Source organism: Ciconia boyciana, chromosome 3, assembly GCF_034638445.1.
Source record: "Ciconia boyciana chromosome 3, ASM3463844v1, whole genome shotgun sequence".
Classification (NCBI taxonomy): Eukaryota; Metazoa; Chordata; class Aves; order Ciconiiformes; family Ciconiidae; genus Ciconia; species Ciconia boyciana.
The window spans coordinates 122001311-122016858 of NC_132936.1; the positions used below are offsets into that span (position 1 = coordinate 122001311).

Consider the following 15548-nt stretch of genomic DNA (forward strand, 5'->3'; position numbering starts at 1 on the left):
AGAATTCGGGTAGCTCATCGATAGGGGCAATAAATAATTTAACCAATAATAAATTCTTCTCCAGACATGAAATCAAAGTTTCTCAGAATTGGATATGTTTTAGTTATTCCCCGAAAAGAGGTTAGCATAAATCGAACTCTGAAATACATGGACAACTGATCTTTGAACACATGCAAAATCCTGATGTGTGCTGTTTTCTTTCATCTCTTACTGTGGCCCAGTCCATACTTGCTGTGTATGTCTCCTAGTTCAGAATAAGGTTAGCTTCTGATAGAGCAGAGAAGTCCTAATGCTTTGCTACTGCCTTGCCGAGGGCTCAGAGTTGGTGTTTAGGGTTTTGTTTTGTCTTCCTGCAAACCCAGCATGGCTGAAATGCCGGGAACCTCGTATTCATGAGGATCTCTGGATAACTGTTGTTTCCATTAACTTTTTCTCCCCACCTCAGTTTATAAAGCACCCTGTCAAAGTCCAGAGATTGATTTGTAGTGCACACCCACCCTCTCTGCCACATTTGTATGAGGCTCCAAAAGAGTATTATTGTTCTGAATGGCCTCATGCTGGTTCTCTCAGAACAGTTATTCTTTTGTCAGGAGGCTGGCTACAGAGACCTTGGCAAAACTACTAAAATGTTTGTTTACAAGAAACCATCAAACAAACCTTGAATAGCTTTTCCCCTCCCCTCGTCCTGCCCTTCTCCCCCACCTCCCCAGTCTTTCTCCAAGCTTTGGAGCTCCACACTCACATCTACACAGGGCAATTCTAACAGGTTTTTGGTTTGTTTCCCTGTTCTGATTTTCTTTTTTTTTTTTTTCTTTTTTTAAACGAAGGTGTCAGTATGGATGGCAAGGCCAGTACTGTGATAAGTGCATTCCACACCCAGGATGTGTCCATGGCACTTGCATTGAACCATGGCAATGCCTCTGTGAAACCAACTGGGGTGGTCAGCTCTGTGACAAAGGTATGCTAATCTTATGGATAGCCAAGTGTAACGCTTGAATTTTAACACTGGCAGACTTAGCAAGGAGAGAGCGCATGCGAGACTGAGCGAGCCTCCTGAAACATCATGGGAGTTTTTTGTCCTTCGGCTCCTTAGCGTTGTCTCCTCTGCTGTTCTGGCGTTGTTAGCATATGTGCTTAACTTTTCCCTGTCCAGTCCTACTCTTGTGTGCGGATGTAGTCTGGAAAGGCTCTAGAATAATGGAACAAAGCATGCATGTGGTGATGTTTCTGTTCTTTCAACTGTGGCTTTAATGCTCATCACTTCTTGCAGATCTGAACTACTGTGGAACCCACCCACCCTGTTTGAACGGTGGTACCTGCAGCAACACTGGCCCTGATAAATACCAATGTTCCTGCCCTGAGGGCTACTCAGGACAGAACTGTGAAATTGGTAAGTGTTTGATGCAGCCACTGAGCTGCCACTTGGCAGTTAATTCTTGCCAGCTTTTAGTGGCTGGTTTTGGATATATTTTGTGAGGTTGGGGAGAAGTCAGTTTCTAAGATTCTTATGATGTCAGGGCTAGCTACAAAGATCCAGACTTGCTCGTTCATGCTTCAGCATGCACAGTTGGTATCTCTAGACATCAGCCTTCTGCTCACCGGAGAAATCACTACAAGTTACCTTGTCTGGCCCTGACTCAAACAGGTGCAAGTCAGCATGGTGATGAGTTTAGCAGGGAAGATGACTTCCTGCTGGCTAGGAGCTTTTTGATTCACACTTCTCACAGGAGTGCAATACATCAAGAGTAATGATGGTGTGTCCAGAGTAGAAGCATGTGGAGGGAGCAGGGGGTGGCTTCTGGTGGTATTGCTATAGTCTCTACCGTGATGTTCTTCTGTCCCGGTGCAGCAGAGCATGCCTGCCTTTCTGATCCTTGTCACAATGGAGGAAGCTGCTTAGAGACGTCTACAGGATTTGAATGTGTGTGCGCACCTGGCTGGGCTGGACCAACTTGCACTGATAGTAAGTCCTTTCAAAATTGAATTACAAATGTGCTAATTTGCTGTTTTAGATCAGTCTTTCTAATCCCTGATAAACTTACAGGGCAGCCAATTAACCTTTCCCAGCTTTAGCATTGGTTCTTGGCGGTCATTTATACCACCGTGCACACTCTCCTCCTTTGCTTGTACCAAGGTTTTTTGTTAAATGCCAGGGGAAAGAATGGCCAATGGCTTCTTGAAACTAGCAGAACACTGAATTTTTGTAGCGCTCTGGCAAGTTGTTTAAAATACTGTTTAGAGAGACTCGCTGGATCAAAATCTGACTTCTGCTTGCAAAAAGGCCACAGGTGTAAACTTCTTCCCCTGTGCTTTGAACCCCCTTTCACACTGCTATTATTTTTAAAGGAGGCTTTTGCTGAAATCAGAGTAGACCTAGAAATTCCAAGTAGAAGTACTGTTGCCTTTCTGTTCCTGAGGGCAAATCCTAGTAGCAGCAGCCATTTATCAAATTTGTCAGTTACTGACATTGCCTGTTTGGTAACAGAGCTAAGCCGCTCCTTACTCTGCATTACAGATATTGATGATTGTTCTCCAAATCCCTGTGGTCATGGAGGAACTTGCCAAGATCTAGTTGATGGATTTAAGTGTATTTGCCCACCTCAGTGGACTGGCAAAACGTGCCAGCTAGGTGAGAACTGCTTTTTTCTTCACCCAGTGTTGCTTGGGGCTGGGGCAGGTGGCGATAAATGTAAAAGGGATCATAGCCCATCAGGCAAGGGCAATCGTGCCCTTCACGTTAGGCACATTTATGGCTCTGAAGCCTACGGACGTATTCTGGCACATTGAGAATGTTAAGTGTTGGTGTTTGCAGGCCTGGGGTCTAGGCAGTCTCAAAGCATGGAGTGGCTTCCCTCTGTCGTTGTTTTGCTGATGCATGCTAGCAGTTGAAGGAAATAGTTAACTAAGCCGAAGAGACATACTTTAAACCCTAAATGAACTGAAGTGGGGAGGGTGCCTGTGTATGCCTTCCAGTCCCGCCCCCACATGTATTTCTTCCTTTAGCCTGTGAGAAAGTTGCTGTATCTCTTCAGCCATGTCAACTCCTCCAGACCAAGGAGTTCACAGCTGGGTTCCAAAATGTGGATGATCTCATGAAGAATGAGCTGTCTGCATTCTTTACACAACATGCTAGTCCCAGTGACCAGGCTGCAGCACTCCTCCTTCAAAATGCTCGGTTGAGATGTGTGTGTGGGGGGGAAGTTGCTCTTAATGAGTGGCTGGGCAATTATCAAATAATTAGCGTAGCCTCTATGCTCTAATTGCAGAGAAATTGAAAGAAACTTCGGAGACTGATGTATGATTGACTTTTGTTTGTTCAAGTCACGCTAATCCATGCTGTATATTACAAGTTCCTCTTAGATCTGAATGAACTGGTGATTATTGCTGTGAAAACCCGCTCTAGGCTTTTTTTTTCCCCTTCCCCTCGCTGCCCTACAAGCCCTGCATTTGGCCATTCACGTTGTTTTTTCAGATGCGAATGAATGTGAGGGCAAACCCTGTGTCAATGCCAACTCCTGCAGGAACCTGATTGGCAGCTACTATTGCGACTGCATTACTGGCTGGTCTGGCCACAACTGTGATATAAGTAAGTGTCTATATCCTTGGGTTTATTAAAGGCCAGTTTTGTGTGTGTGTGTGTGTATGCCACTGAGTTCCAAGCTCAGGTTTAAACATCAGGCTGAGTCCTGGCGGTTGATGTTTTTAGAAAGGGAGTAGTTGGTGTGGAATGAAAATACACAATTTTATCAAACTGTTAGTCCATAACATAGCTATATTCTGATAAAGTGACTAAAACAATGATGTGAAGTTTCACTGCCTCTAGTAGCAGAATCGTGAAAGGTTCCCACCCATTACAATAACCTTATCTCAAGGAAGGCATGCAGGAAACTTGACAAAAGGTTTATCTAGCTGCAGTTTTAGAGAGACTTGAACTCTGTATCTAGTGTAAATATATTTTTGCCTTCTAACCACGCTAATTTTATTACAGATATTAACGACTGTCGTGGACAATGTCAGAATGGAGGATCCTGTCGGGTGAGCCATTCTTGGTTTATTTTGGTTTCCCTGAGACTTGCAACAGTAACTAAAACACTTGAGTCTAAACACAAATAGTGTGGAAAATAGCAATTAGCTGGTATAAATTGTCATTTCTTTGAGCTGGGGGGAGGGCCTATGTCATGCCACAGCATGTCAGGGTATGTGTGTAGAACAGCAAGGGGGAAAATATAACTGCAATAAATGACTCATTTTCACTGCCAGCGTCACCAGTGAATAGGCTGGTGGTTGTGCAAACTACCTACTGTAAATGTAGATACTCCACTTCAAAATGTGGATTTATGTATCCTGCCTGGAAATTACGAACGTAAGCCAGTACTGGTGTGTCTGTGTGTGTATTTATTTTTTCCCTCTAAATATTCTTGCCTTGTTTGGACACAGTAAGAGGATATATCTTTTTGGACCGTCGTCTTCCCCCCCCCCCCCCTAATAAGACTATATCAAGAGGGTGGAAAAAACCTTAACTCTAAACTTTCTTGTTCCTTCCCAGGACTTGGTTAATGGTTATCGGTGTATCTGTTCACCTGGCTATGCAGGAGATCACTGTGAGAAAGACATCAATGAATGTGCAAGTAACCCTTGCATGAATGGGGGTCATTGCCAGGATGAAATCAATGGATTCCAATGTCTGTGTCCCGCTGGTTTCTCAGGAAACCTCTGTCAGGTAAGAAGCATGGGTGAAAGGCAGGCCCTCAGCCAGTGGCGTTTCTACCAGCGTTCGGTATCTGTGCGCTGAATGCCTTGCATCCAGTGAACCGTAGTATAAAGTTGTACTTGCTATCGCTGTCAGCCTGCCAAGAAAGTGCTTGATTAATATATATTGGGGGGAAAAAAGAAACCAACAGAAAACCCTGACGGGCTGCTGAGGATTCTTTTTGTTAAACAGACCGCAAGTGTTTGCGTGTCAGGTTTTGTTGCGCGCTAACTATTAACTTTCAGTGGCTGTTTAATATCAAGAGTGCTGTCTGCTGAAATAGTTGCAAGTCTAACTAAACTCTGTGCAGTATGAACAATTCATTGAGGCAGCAGATAAAAAGGTCAGATTCCACAATGTCTGCCTGTCGTAGTGCGGGAAAGCGATGATAAAACTTCTGTTTCACTCAGCGCCCGCCCCCCCCCCCCCCCCCCCTTTTTTTTTCCTCCTTTTTATTTCCCTTTCCTCTCTCTGCACTACTTACAGCTGGACATAGATTATTGCGAGCCAAATCCTTGCCAGAATGGTGCCCAGTGCTTCAATCTTGCTATGGACTATTTCTGTAACTGCCCGGAAGATTACGAAGGGAAGAACTGCTCCCACCTGAAAGATCACTGCCGCACAACTCCTTGTGAAGGTTTGTGTTACCTTGCGGGTGAATGGGAACAACTGGCAATAGTTTCTGCCCCTCCTCTGGCTGAAGCCATAATCCAGCTCCAATAATGTAATCAGTGGAGTAGCTCTTGTGTAAGGAGGCTGAATTTTGCCCTGTGCCTTATGCCACTATTTGTATGAGAAGATGAGTCATTTTTGTAAATACCAGCTATTTGAAAGACATTGTTATGTCAATGTGGACAGAAAACACATGTAGCAGATAGCCTGCTGTGCTGAATTTATTCCAGGCCGTGGACGTGGTCCAGCAATCTTCAGATAAGATGCTGTGATTATTTTATGTACAAACACTTGGTATAGTCCTTTTATTTTAAAGCAGCAAGCATATTTGGCACCGTTAGGTTTACGGTTGGATTCGATCTTAAAGGTCTTTTCCAACTTAAATGAGTCTATGATATGTATGTCTCTTAAACGTCCATCACTGGAAATTAAAATGTTGCTCTTAGCTTAAGAAATCGGATAGAATGGGCAATCCTCACACAGGTCTCTGTTTTTTCTACAGTAATTGACAGCTGTACTGTGGCAGTAGCTTCTAACAGCACACCGGAAGGGGTTCGCTATATTTCTTCAAATGTCTGTGGTCCTCATGGAAAATGCAAGAGCCAAGCAGGTGGAAAATTCACCTGTGAATGCAACAAAGGATTCACTGGCACCTACTGTCACGAGAGTAAGAGCCAAAAAGATGATGTGTTTTACCATCTCCTACTCTTTTTTTGGAAAAAGATTCCACCCTTTCGTCCCAGACTGCTTTAAGGTTTCTTTCTTGTAACACAGTGAACCTTGGAACTGCTTTAAGTTTTCATATCCCGCTTGGGCGAGGCAGATTGGAATTTGATAGGCCTTGGGGAAAGTTTGCAGTAATGAACCTTCTGGCCTTGAACTGTATGTTTTTAAAAACCTTATGTATACAAGGTCCGAGGTAGTTAATAGTGGGGTTTAACATGGATCTTCAGGACTCCTGATTTTTTTTTGTTTTGTTTTTAATAGTAATTGTTGGGTGACAGGCTTATCATTTTGTGCACTGTTTTTCAGCTATTTCTCATCTTGCTTATAACCCTTCCTTGCAAAAGGGGCTTAGAAATGGAAGTAGCATGAAATAGTCTGCAATAAGATGATGACTTCTAGTAGCTGTGCTTCTAGTTTGATTTTTTTTCTTCTTCTTCTTTTTTCCCCCCTCCCCTCTCCTCCAAACTGTTGCAGATATTAATGACTGCGAGAGCAACCCCTGTAAAAATGGTGGCACTTGCATCGATGGCATCAACTCCTACAAATGTATTTGTAGTGATGGATGGGAAGGAACATATTGTGAAACGAGTAAGTTAACCATTCTTCAGCATGCAGAAAGATCTCTTGGAAAAACATGGGGAAGGAATGGCTGGGACTGTCTTTAAGACGATAGTGACCAACGCCAATTCGACATAAACTCTGTTTCAAAGGCCGCAGAGGACACGGTGTCCTCTTTTTTTTCCACTGAGTCCCAGGCTTTTGTATCGGAACTAAACCCAGGTTACGAAGCTGGACCGGGAGTAGAACCTGCCTCTCCTACTGTTGAAATGTCTGCTCTACCCTTTGGATAACTGTCTGTAAGAAACCCTTAGTGTTAGTCCGCACCATTTTAGGAATGGCACGTCTGCACATCACACGTGTATTTTGTCAGTCTTGGGAACAGAATAGGAGTGAGCGCTCGGCTCCTATCCTCTGACTGATAGGATAGTTTATGTAATAGGCCTTTTCCCTTCTTGTTTACTGAAACCAGATGACAAACAAAATGAAAACAAACTGGAGGAATGAGGTGGACTAGTCTTCATCTCTGTGACAGCGCTTAAAGCTTTAAAATACTGTCTTAAGTGTTTAATCCATGATTGAAACACGGGCCAAAATTAGGGATGGGACATGCACCTTTCAAGCACTAAGTGTTTGTCAATCCTGTAAACATTGCTTAGCTTGTTTTTTCTCCTTAACATATCTAGATATTAATGACTGCAGTAAAAACCCTTGCCACAATGGAGGAACTTGCCGAGACTTGGTCAACGACTTCTTCTGTGAATGTAAAAATGGGTGGAAAGGAAAAACTTGCCACTCCCGTAAGTTCAGCATTTCCAAAACATAACAGGCGTGCTCTTTTTAGGCTGCTTAAACTTGTTGCATTGCATTAAGAAAGCACTGCTATTAAGGATGGTTTGGGTTCTTCACAGGTGACAGCCAGTGCGATGAGGCAACATGCAACAACGGAGGAACATGTTATGACGAGGGGGACACTTTCAAGTGCATGTGTCCTGCAGGATGGGAAGGAGCCACTTGTAATATAGGTAAATACCCTGCATAAGCACCAGGAAGCAGATGCAGCACTGAATCTGTGACCTCAGTTTCTCCTCTTGGCTCAGTTTTGACAGCTTTGGAACAACTCAGCGGCAAATCTTGTTTCTGTTACAGCAAGGAACAGCAGCTGCCTGCCCAACCCCTGTCATAACGGTGGTACCTGTGTAGTCAGCGGGGATTCTTTTACTTGTGTCTGCAAGGAGGGCTGGGAAGGACCCACATGTACTCAGAGTAAGTCGTCTCTGCTTGAACTTTTCCAGACTGTTGCATGATGAGAACATTAGCTCATCCTGTTGCCCTAGGAGTCAAGATTGAAACCAGAAGGGAAAGCTTGTTTGATCTAGGCTTTAGCATCACCTGAATCTTTGTTTTTAATGACTTTATGTGATAGAGCCTTGACCTGGGCATGAGAAAGTTGCAAATGAGCTAAGTGGAGACAGATGTTGTCTTGTTTTCTCCCGCATTCTTTTTCTGCGAGCAGCTCTGTCTGCTTCCACTTTTTTTTTTCCCTGTTAGATACTTTACAACGATCTCTTCCTGTGTACATGTGCTCCACAATGTACTCAACAAATTTTGTGGTAGAAGCCTGGAATCAATTTAGTAGAGAATTTCAGCATATTTTTGTTAAAGTTGAGCTAAGTGTAACTTGGGCATTAGGGGAAGTTTGATCATTCGTTACTGGCAGTAGAGTTGTACTAGCCAAAGTCTGCATATTTTAATGTTGTCTGTCTTTGCTTTGCAGACACAAACGACTGCAGTCCTCATCCTTGGTAAGTGTTTAATACGTTTATGTTTCATCCTTTGCTGCTTTTGTTGCTTTAGAATTCTAGGGTCTTTTTATCTGTAGCAGTTTTTTAATGTGTATAATGACTTTTCTTTATAGTTATAACAGTGGGACTTGTGTGGATGGAGACAACTGGTACCGCTGTGAGTGTGCTCCAGGCTTCGCAGGTCCTGACTGCAGGATCAGTAAGTGTTTCAATGGCACTCTACCTGGATTTTTGTCTGGCTCGAATCTTGTTGCGAGACAATCATCTTAATTGAGTTAAGCGGTAGATCAGATTAACGATAGACGTCTTGTGTCTTCTGTATCTGTACCTAGGTCTGTAGCAGATGCGGGGAGGGCAGGAATTCCCCTGAAAAGGAAAGAAATCTTAAAGTCCGTTCAGCCACTGCTGAAAACTCTTGGTTCAGCTGAGTGGGCAAAGTGCCCTTCAGGGTAGTCTTCCCAGTTAGAATGTGTTTGTGTGGCATAGCTTTCTGCTTGAGATGAAAGCGTGCCAGCCAAAAACCTTGTCAATTAATAATCCACCTACAAGCCCTGAGGTGATGTATGCACTTCCCTGTAATTTAATAATAATTACAGGTAGGAGGACACTAACACTTCTTTTAATAACAGCCATGGAAATAGAAGTTTCATAGCAGCAATACAACTGGAAAGGGGTTTAACATTGTCACCAGTTGAAGAATCTAGCAGGGGGACAAAACTGGAGTATGTCAAAGGAAAGGAAGTGTGTTTGTGTGAGAAGGAATGTGTCCTTGCCCTTGAAAAGCTTAAGTAGCCATAGGGGTCAGGTTTTGATCTTTGTTAGTGCCACACAGCAGAAACTTCAAAGAACTTGCTCTGCAATTATACCGGTGCTGCTAATAAGAACCTATCTCCGAGTAGACACTAGAAAAGGAACATAAAGCTCCAGTAGGCAAATCTCGCATATGTGTTTTTTCTGACAAAAGAAAAGGGTACTAGAGAGTAAGTCTTTTATTTCCTCTCCTTCCCATCATAGATATCAATGAATGCCAGTCTTCACCCTGTGCCTTTGGAGCTACGTGTGTAGACGAAATTAACGGGTACCGTTGCATTTGCCCACCGGGTCGTAGCGGTCCAGGATGCCAAGAAGGTATTCCAGATGTCATAGCTGGTCATAATGCTTGTAGCGAGATCTGTGTAATTACATGGTAACAGGCTTGTGGTTCTATGGGTGGTTTGTTTGGGGTTGGTTTTTTTTTTTTTTTTGGGGGGGGGGGGGGGATGTTGTTGTTTTAAAGCAAGTATCTATCTTTATTGAAGAAGCAAACTTATCACGAAGTTTAGATGAACTTAGGAAAGGGGGTGGTTTTCACTTTTTTTCCTATTTCAGGTTTCTAATTCTGTTCCATCTCTCTTCAGTTACAGGAAGGCCTTGCCTTACCAGTGTTCGAGTAATGCCAGATGGGGCTAAGTGGGATGACGACTGCAATACCTGTCAGTGTTTGAACGGCAAAGTCACCTGTTCTAAGGTACAGCTGTGCTGTGTTTTGGGTTCGACTGTCTTCTGTCCTGTAACCAGCGGTTTCTTATGGGTATTTATTCTCTTCTAGGTTTGGTGTGGTCCTCGACCTTGTGTCGTACATGCCAAAGGTCACAACGAATGCCCAGCGGGACATGCTTGTGTTCCTGTTAAAGAAGACCACTGTTTCACTCACCCTTGTGCTACAGTGGGTGAATGCTGGCCTTCGAATCAACAGCCTGTGAAGACCAAATGCCATTCTGATTCTTACTACCAAGACAACTGTGCCAACATCACCTTTACCTTTAATAAAGAAATGATGGCACCAGTAAGTAGCAGAACATAGCTCACCGTGCTGCAGCACACACGTGTTTGCTTCCCAGAGCGTGAAACTGCTAGTGTTTTGACTGGTAAAAGTACAGTAAAGCTGACGCTCCCTTATTATAAAAGAAAACAGAAGGTACAGAAGGATTAATACAGACCTCTACCCTAAATGCTTTTGTGTCCAGAGAAGAACAAAAGCTGAATTAGACGGAATCCCACCTCCTCTTCCCTTGAGAACTCTTATTTCAGGGCAAAAAAAAAAAAAAAAATTCTTATATCTGTGTGTTCGTGTGCATATATATTTAAAAAAAAAAAAAAAACAACAAAAAAAACCATCACCTTTTTTGTATCCTCCAGGGACTTACCACAGAGCACATTTGCAGTGAATTGAGGAATCTGAATATTCTGAAGAATGTTTCTGTCGAATATTCCATCTATATTACCTGTGAGCCTTCACACTTGGCAAATAATGAAATACACGTTGCTATCGTAAGTATTCCTGGAATATTTTTAAATGTCTTAGTAGTTAATTGCTTGGATATGTGTGCGACATGTGGATTTCATAAAAATTGTAATTCCTGGCTTTGTCAGCACTTCTCAAGGGTTAGTTTCCATCCCAATTCCCATTAAGAATGGGGAAGAAATCCCGGTTACATGTGCGTACCTGAAAGCTACCATCTGGTAGCAACGGCAATAGGGTAGTAAAACATTTTTCTGTTATACTCTCTTGAGCGCTGCTTTGGGGTTTGGTGGGGGGTTTTTTGTGTTCTTTTTAAAGATGGAGGCAGAAATCCTGCATTATTAGTTTCTGCCCGTACCTGGGCTTTTTGGTTGTTGCTGTTTTGTTTTTTAAGTATTAAAAGTACGGAGAGCCTTAACTGATTGTGAAAGTTTAAAAATAGCAGATTACCCGGGCATCTGATCTGGCATTTGGCATTAATTGAATGAATTCTTCTGTAGTCTGCAGAAGATATAGGGGAAGATGAAAACCCGATCAAAGACATCACAGATAAGATTATTGACCTTGTCAGTAAGCGCGATGGTAACAACACACTAATTGCTGCAGTCGCGGAGGTCAGAGTACAACGGCGACCAGTTAAAAACAAAACAGGTAAGCTTCCCTTGTCTCCAGAAACACGTGTGCTTGCCCTGACTAGAACGGCCTTTCAAAGCAGGTGAAGCTTTTCTCCCTTTTGAGATTTGGAGCAAGTCTGAGAATCTCTGCCTCTTGGCCCTGTTAACTGGGAACAGTAAGGAGGCTTTGCACCAGGAAAGTGGTGCCAAAAAAAAAAAAGTTAAGAAGTTCTGAAAATGCTCTAAAACAGTGGCCTAGCCTGTTAAAAGGGCGGCTGCTCTTCAGCCCTCTTCATGGAGAAATAAGGAAGAAGCAAGCTAGTGAAGTCATGCTGCCTGGCTCTGAAAGCTGCCACGTATTTACCTGGCGATGCCGCTGTCCAAACGCGATGAATTCGGTGTTAAGGTCAGAAGTGGCCACTGGCTGTCCGTGTGGCGCCAGGCACGCGCTGGCATCTTACTGATGGGCACCAGTGGAGAGAGAAAGGGTGGGAGCGGGGGGGTATGGAGCCAACTGCCCTCAGGCCAGGAGATGTTCCCTCTCAGCTGGGAGCCACAGCAAGGGCAGCGTAAGGAAGCCTGCATTACCGTTGCCTGTGATGACTTGGCTCTGCATGTAAGATGATGACGTGATAACTCACTTTAACCAGCCTGTATCCTAAAAGAGCCAGGATCATCCTGATGTGACTGTCTGGACCCCAGTGAAGAAGTAAGGCTTAGGAGCTGGGATTTGTTTTCTTTGTAGAAAGCCTTGACTGGAACACTTAGATTGCAGCAGGGTTAACTGGTCTCCTATCTCTTCCAGACTTCTTGGTGCCATTGCTGAGCTCGGTCCTAACAGTAGCCTGGATCTGTTGCCTGGTAACTGTGTTTTATTGGTGCATTCGAAAGCGCAGAAAGCAGAGCAGCCATACTCACACGGCGTCTGATGACAACACTACCAACAACGTAAGGGAGCAGCTGAATCAGATAAAAAACCCCATTGAGAAACACGGAGCAAACACTGTCCCGATTAAAGACTACGAAAACAAAAACTCTAAGATCGCCAAAATAAGGACACACAATTCAGAGGTGGAGGAAGACGACATGGACAAACACCAGCAGAAGGCCCGATTTGCCAAGCAGCCAGCGTACACTTTGGTAGACAGAGATGAAAAGCCCCCCAACAGCACACCTACAAAACACCCGAACTGGACAAATAAACAAGACAACAGAGACTTGGAAAGCGCACAAAGCCTAAATCGAATGGAGTACATCGTATAGCAGACAGTGGGGTGCTGCCATGCAGGGCCTTTAAGTATCATTAGAGAGGCACTCAAGAGCTTGTAGTTCTTAAACTGTTGTGTAATATTTGAGTCTAAGGCTATTATTTACTTAGAATCCCTGTGTTAATTTAAGTTTTGACAAGCTGGCTTACACTGGCAATGATAGTTGCTGTGGTTGGCTGGAATACCAAGTGCTGCATTTCACATCTATGCAAAACTAGTCAAAAGTGCCCTCGTGTAAATTCAGCTGTAGCTGATACATCATGGAAATGTTTTGGAAGGTAAGGTATTACACAGCCTTACTCCCCTGCTTTAGCGTTAAGTTTTCTTCCTTCTGCCAGATGTGTCCCGATTTATGCGGTTTCTTTAGAATAATACCTTTTATTTATATTTATTGAATTTGAGTTTTTTGTATATTGGTTTTATGGTGACGTACAACTAGTTCTGTATTTGAAAGTGCCTTTGCAGCTCGGAACCACAGCAACTATCAAAAATAAGTTTATTATTTATTTTTTTATTGTATTTTTGTTGGGGGCGGGTGGGGGGAACTTGTCAGCAGTTGCTGGTAAATGAAGAATTTAAAGAGGAAAATGTGTCAAAAATAGAAGTTTGTATAGATATGTAAATAATTCTTTTTTATTAATCACTGTGTATATTTGATTTATTAACTTAATAATCAAGAGCCTTAAAATATCATTCCTTTTTATTTATATGTACGTGTTTAGAGTTGAAGGTTTTTGATAGCATCGTAAGCTTGTGGCTTCTCTATTTTGAATTTATTTTCTTGTTACATGTTGCCTATATGCCAAAACTAAGGTGTTCTAAAATAGTTTATTTTTAATAGGATGGGCTTTCATGCCTTGATGCTGGTTTTTGTACAATGTCAAACGTTTGAAACACCTTCTTCCATAGTATCACTTTAAGACTATTTGTAAGTACTGACTGAGGCAGTTTAGATAATTAGACTAGAAGATTTTTTTTTTTTGCTGCTTTAGACTTGAAAACCGAGTGACAGGCAGAGAATCTGCTGAGAAGCAGTTTAAGGGAACAAAACTGAGCTATGACTTTATGTAGATGAAATGTGAGTGGTTGCATGTAATTAAAATATCAAATTAGCGTGTGAAGTTGGAAACACAGCAATCTTCTTTTGTAAATTCTGATTATTTTTTTCTCACCATGAATATGTAATACTGAACCACTTGTAGATTTGACTTTTTTTGTAATCTACTGCATTTAGGGAGTATTCTAATAAGCTAGTTGTTGAATACTTGAACAGTAGAATGTCCAGTAAGATCACTGTGTAGGTTTGCCATAGATTACACTGCCCGCCTTAACAAGTGAGGAAATCAAAGTGCTATTACGACGTTTAAGATCAAAAGGCTTATAAACATAGTCATCTCGGTGGTTAACCACGGAGATCATGAAGATACCTTGTATTGTGATATTAGTGTTATATGAAAATGCATCCTTGATGTGTTGTTCCTGGCAATAAATCTTGAAAAGTAATATTTATTAAATTTTTTGTATGAAAACAGAAAAGAGCGTGGAGATTATTGAGCTGGGAGGCACTCCCCGCTAGTGAGCTGTGCAAAAGCAGCGGCAGGTGCTGGCTTACGTTTCCAAGACCTGCCCCTGGTTTCGGTGGAGTCAGTTTTTTGTTAGATGATGGCACGTTCTCCTCTGGCTCTGAATCAGGTCGAAGAGGGTTGAAAGCAGCATGTCCCCTTGTTCTCGGTGTCTTTTGCCTAATGTACCTCCATGTAACCTCTAAGAGGATGATGATGTGACTGGAATTGTGCAACAGGTTTACTTTGCATGGGCCAATGAGCTACCACCAGACAGTAACCCCATCTAAGTCGCTAGGCAAGATACAAACTGCTGACCTGGATGGGAAAGGATCCATAGATTCTACTGATTTCTAATGGGCAAAAAGTGCTTGGTAAAGCATAAAATAAACTCTTAAAATATTCAACACAAGGGCTTTTAATGCTTCCCTAGTGCGCAGCCCCTCCCAACTAAAGGGGCTGCGTGTGGAAGTACAGGTTAGCTGTCCGACAGTCTTATTTCAGCACGCTCTCCTGCTGAAGCTGCAACTGTGGTTTGCTAAGGGGCTGGTACAAATCTGAAGGATCAATTAACAGCGTGTAACAATTGAAAAATAGTATAAAACTTGTACTTCAGCTTAAACCAACCCACTGCAAGGTTAGGCCTCTTCATCCATATTTTGTTTGTAGGAAATAGATACTTTATATAAAGATTGCTGTGATATGAATACAATGAATGTTTGAAAAATGGGATAGCAAGACATACATACTCTGTTCTGTACCTTCTTTTGAGCTACCTAAAAAAAACCCTGATTGACAGAAGCTATTTAGTGTTACTTTTTATTTCAAACTCACTTTAAAAGGAGATTTCCACCTCGTCGCTGCGCTACCGTGAACGGGGGACTGCTCTTACGCTTCACAATCAGATGCCACCTAACTTAAGTACCAGAGAATCATCAGTTTACTGCCTGCTGAAGGGGAAGGCAACAAGATTAGCTTTGTCTGACCACTTCAATGATTCCTCATCAAACAAATCCCATGCGTATTTATTTCCCTTTGTTCCCCGCCTTCTACAATCTGCAATAAAGCAAACACCTCCTGTCTAAAAAAGCCACTTAAAGATAATGGAATCTTCCACCTGCCTCAGAAGCACAAAGTGAGGCCATTAACTGAACGCTTTTCTGTACTTCTAACGTTGAATTAACCATCTTCACGTAGGTCTCAAATTCAATGAGGCAGAGCCCAACTACCTCTTCTAAACGACTGAAATGTTTCTACCTGAATTGGGGGGGGGGAACGGGGGACAGAGCTTTTGCTAGTCCTGGGAACATGT

The 15548-nt window shown here is 42.7% G+C and overlaps 1 protein-coding gene across 1 annotated transcript in view; it reads left to right on the forward strand.

Annotated features, from left to right (window-relative positions):
• Window positions 1–15031, forward strand: part of JAG1 (jagged canonical Notch ligand 1) — a 37728-nt gene extending 22697 nt beyond the window's left edge. Inside the window, exons 6-26 of the mRNA XM_072857441.1 lie at window positions 828–958; window positions 1271–1390; window positions 1850–1963; window positions 2516–2629; window positions 3473–3586; window positions 3989–4035; window positions 4547–4720; window positions 5237–5387; window positions 5925–6089; window positions 6623–6736; window positions 7393–7506; window positions 7618–7731; window positions 7856–7972; window positions 8484–8511; window positions 8625–8710; window positions 9526–9639; window positions 9909–10018; window positions 10100–10336; window positions 10690–10821; window positions 11293–11443; window positions 12212–15031. Coding sequence (XP_072713542.1) covers window positions 828–958; window positions 1271–1390; window positions 1850–1963; window positions 2516–2629; window positions 3473–3586; window positions 3989–4035; window positions 4547–4720; window positions 5237–5387; window positions 5925–6089; window positions 6623–6736; window positions 7393–7506; window positions 7618–7731; window positions 7856–7972; window positions 8484–8511; window positions 8625–8710; window positions 9526–9639; window positions 9909–10018; window positions 10100–10336; window positions 10690–10821; window positions 11293–11443; window positions 12212–12669 — 2905 coding nt within the window. The 3' untranslated portion in view covers window positions 12670–15031. The remainder of the gene's footprint in view (window positions 1–827; window positions 959–1270; window positions 1391–1849; window positions 1964–2515; window positions 2630–3472; window positions 3587–3988; window positions 4036–4546; window positions 4721–5236; window positions 5388–5924; window positions 6090–6622; window positions 6737–7392; window positions 7507–7617; window positions 7732–7855; window positions 7973–8483; window positions 8512–8624; window positions 8711–9525; window positions 9640–9908; window positions 10019–10099; window positions 10337–10689; window positions 10822–11292; window positions 11444–12211) is intronic.
• The last annotated feature ends 517 nt before the right edge of the window (window positions 15032–15548 follow it).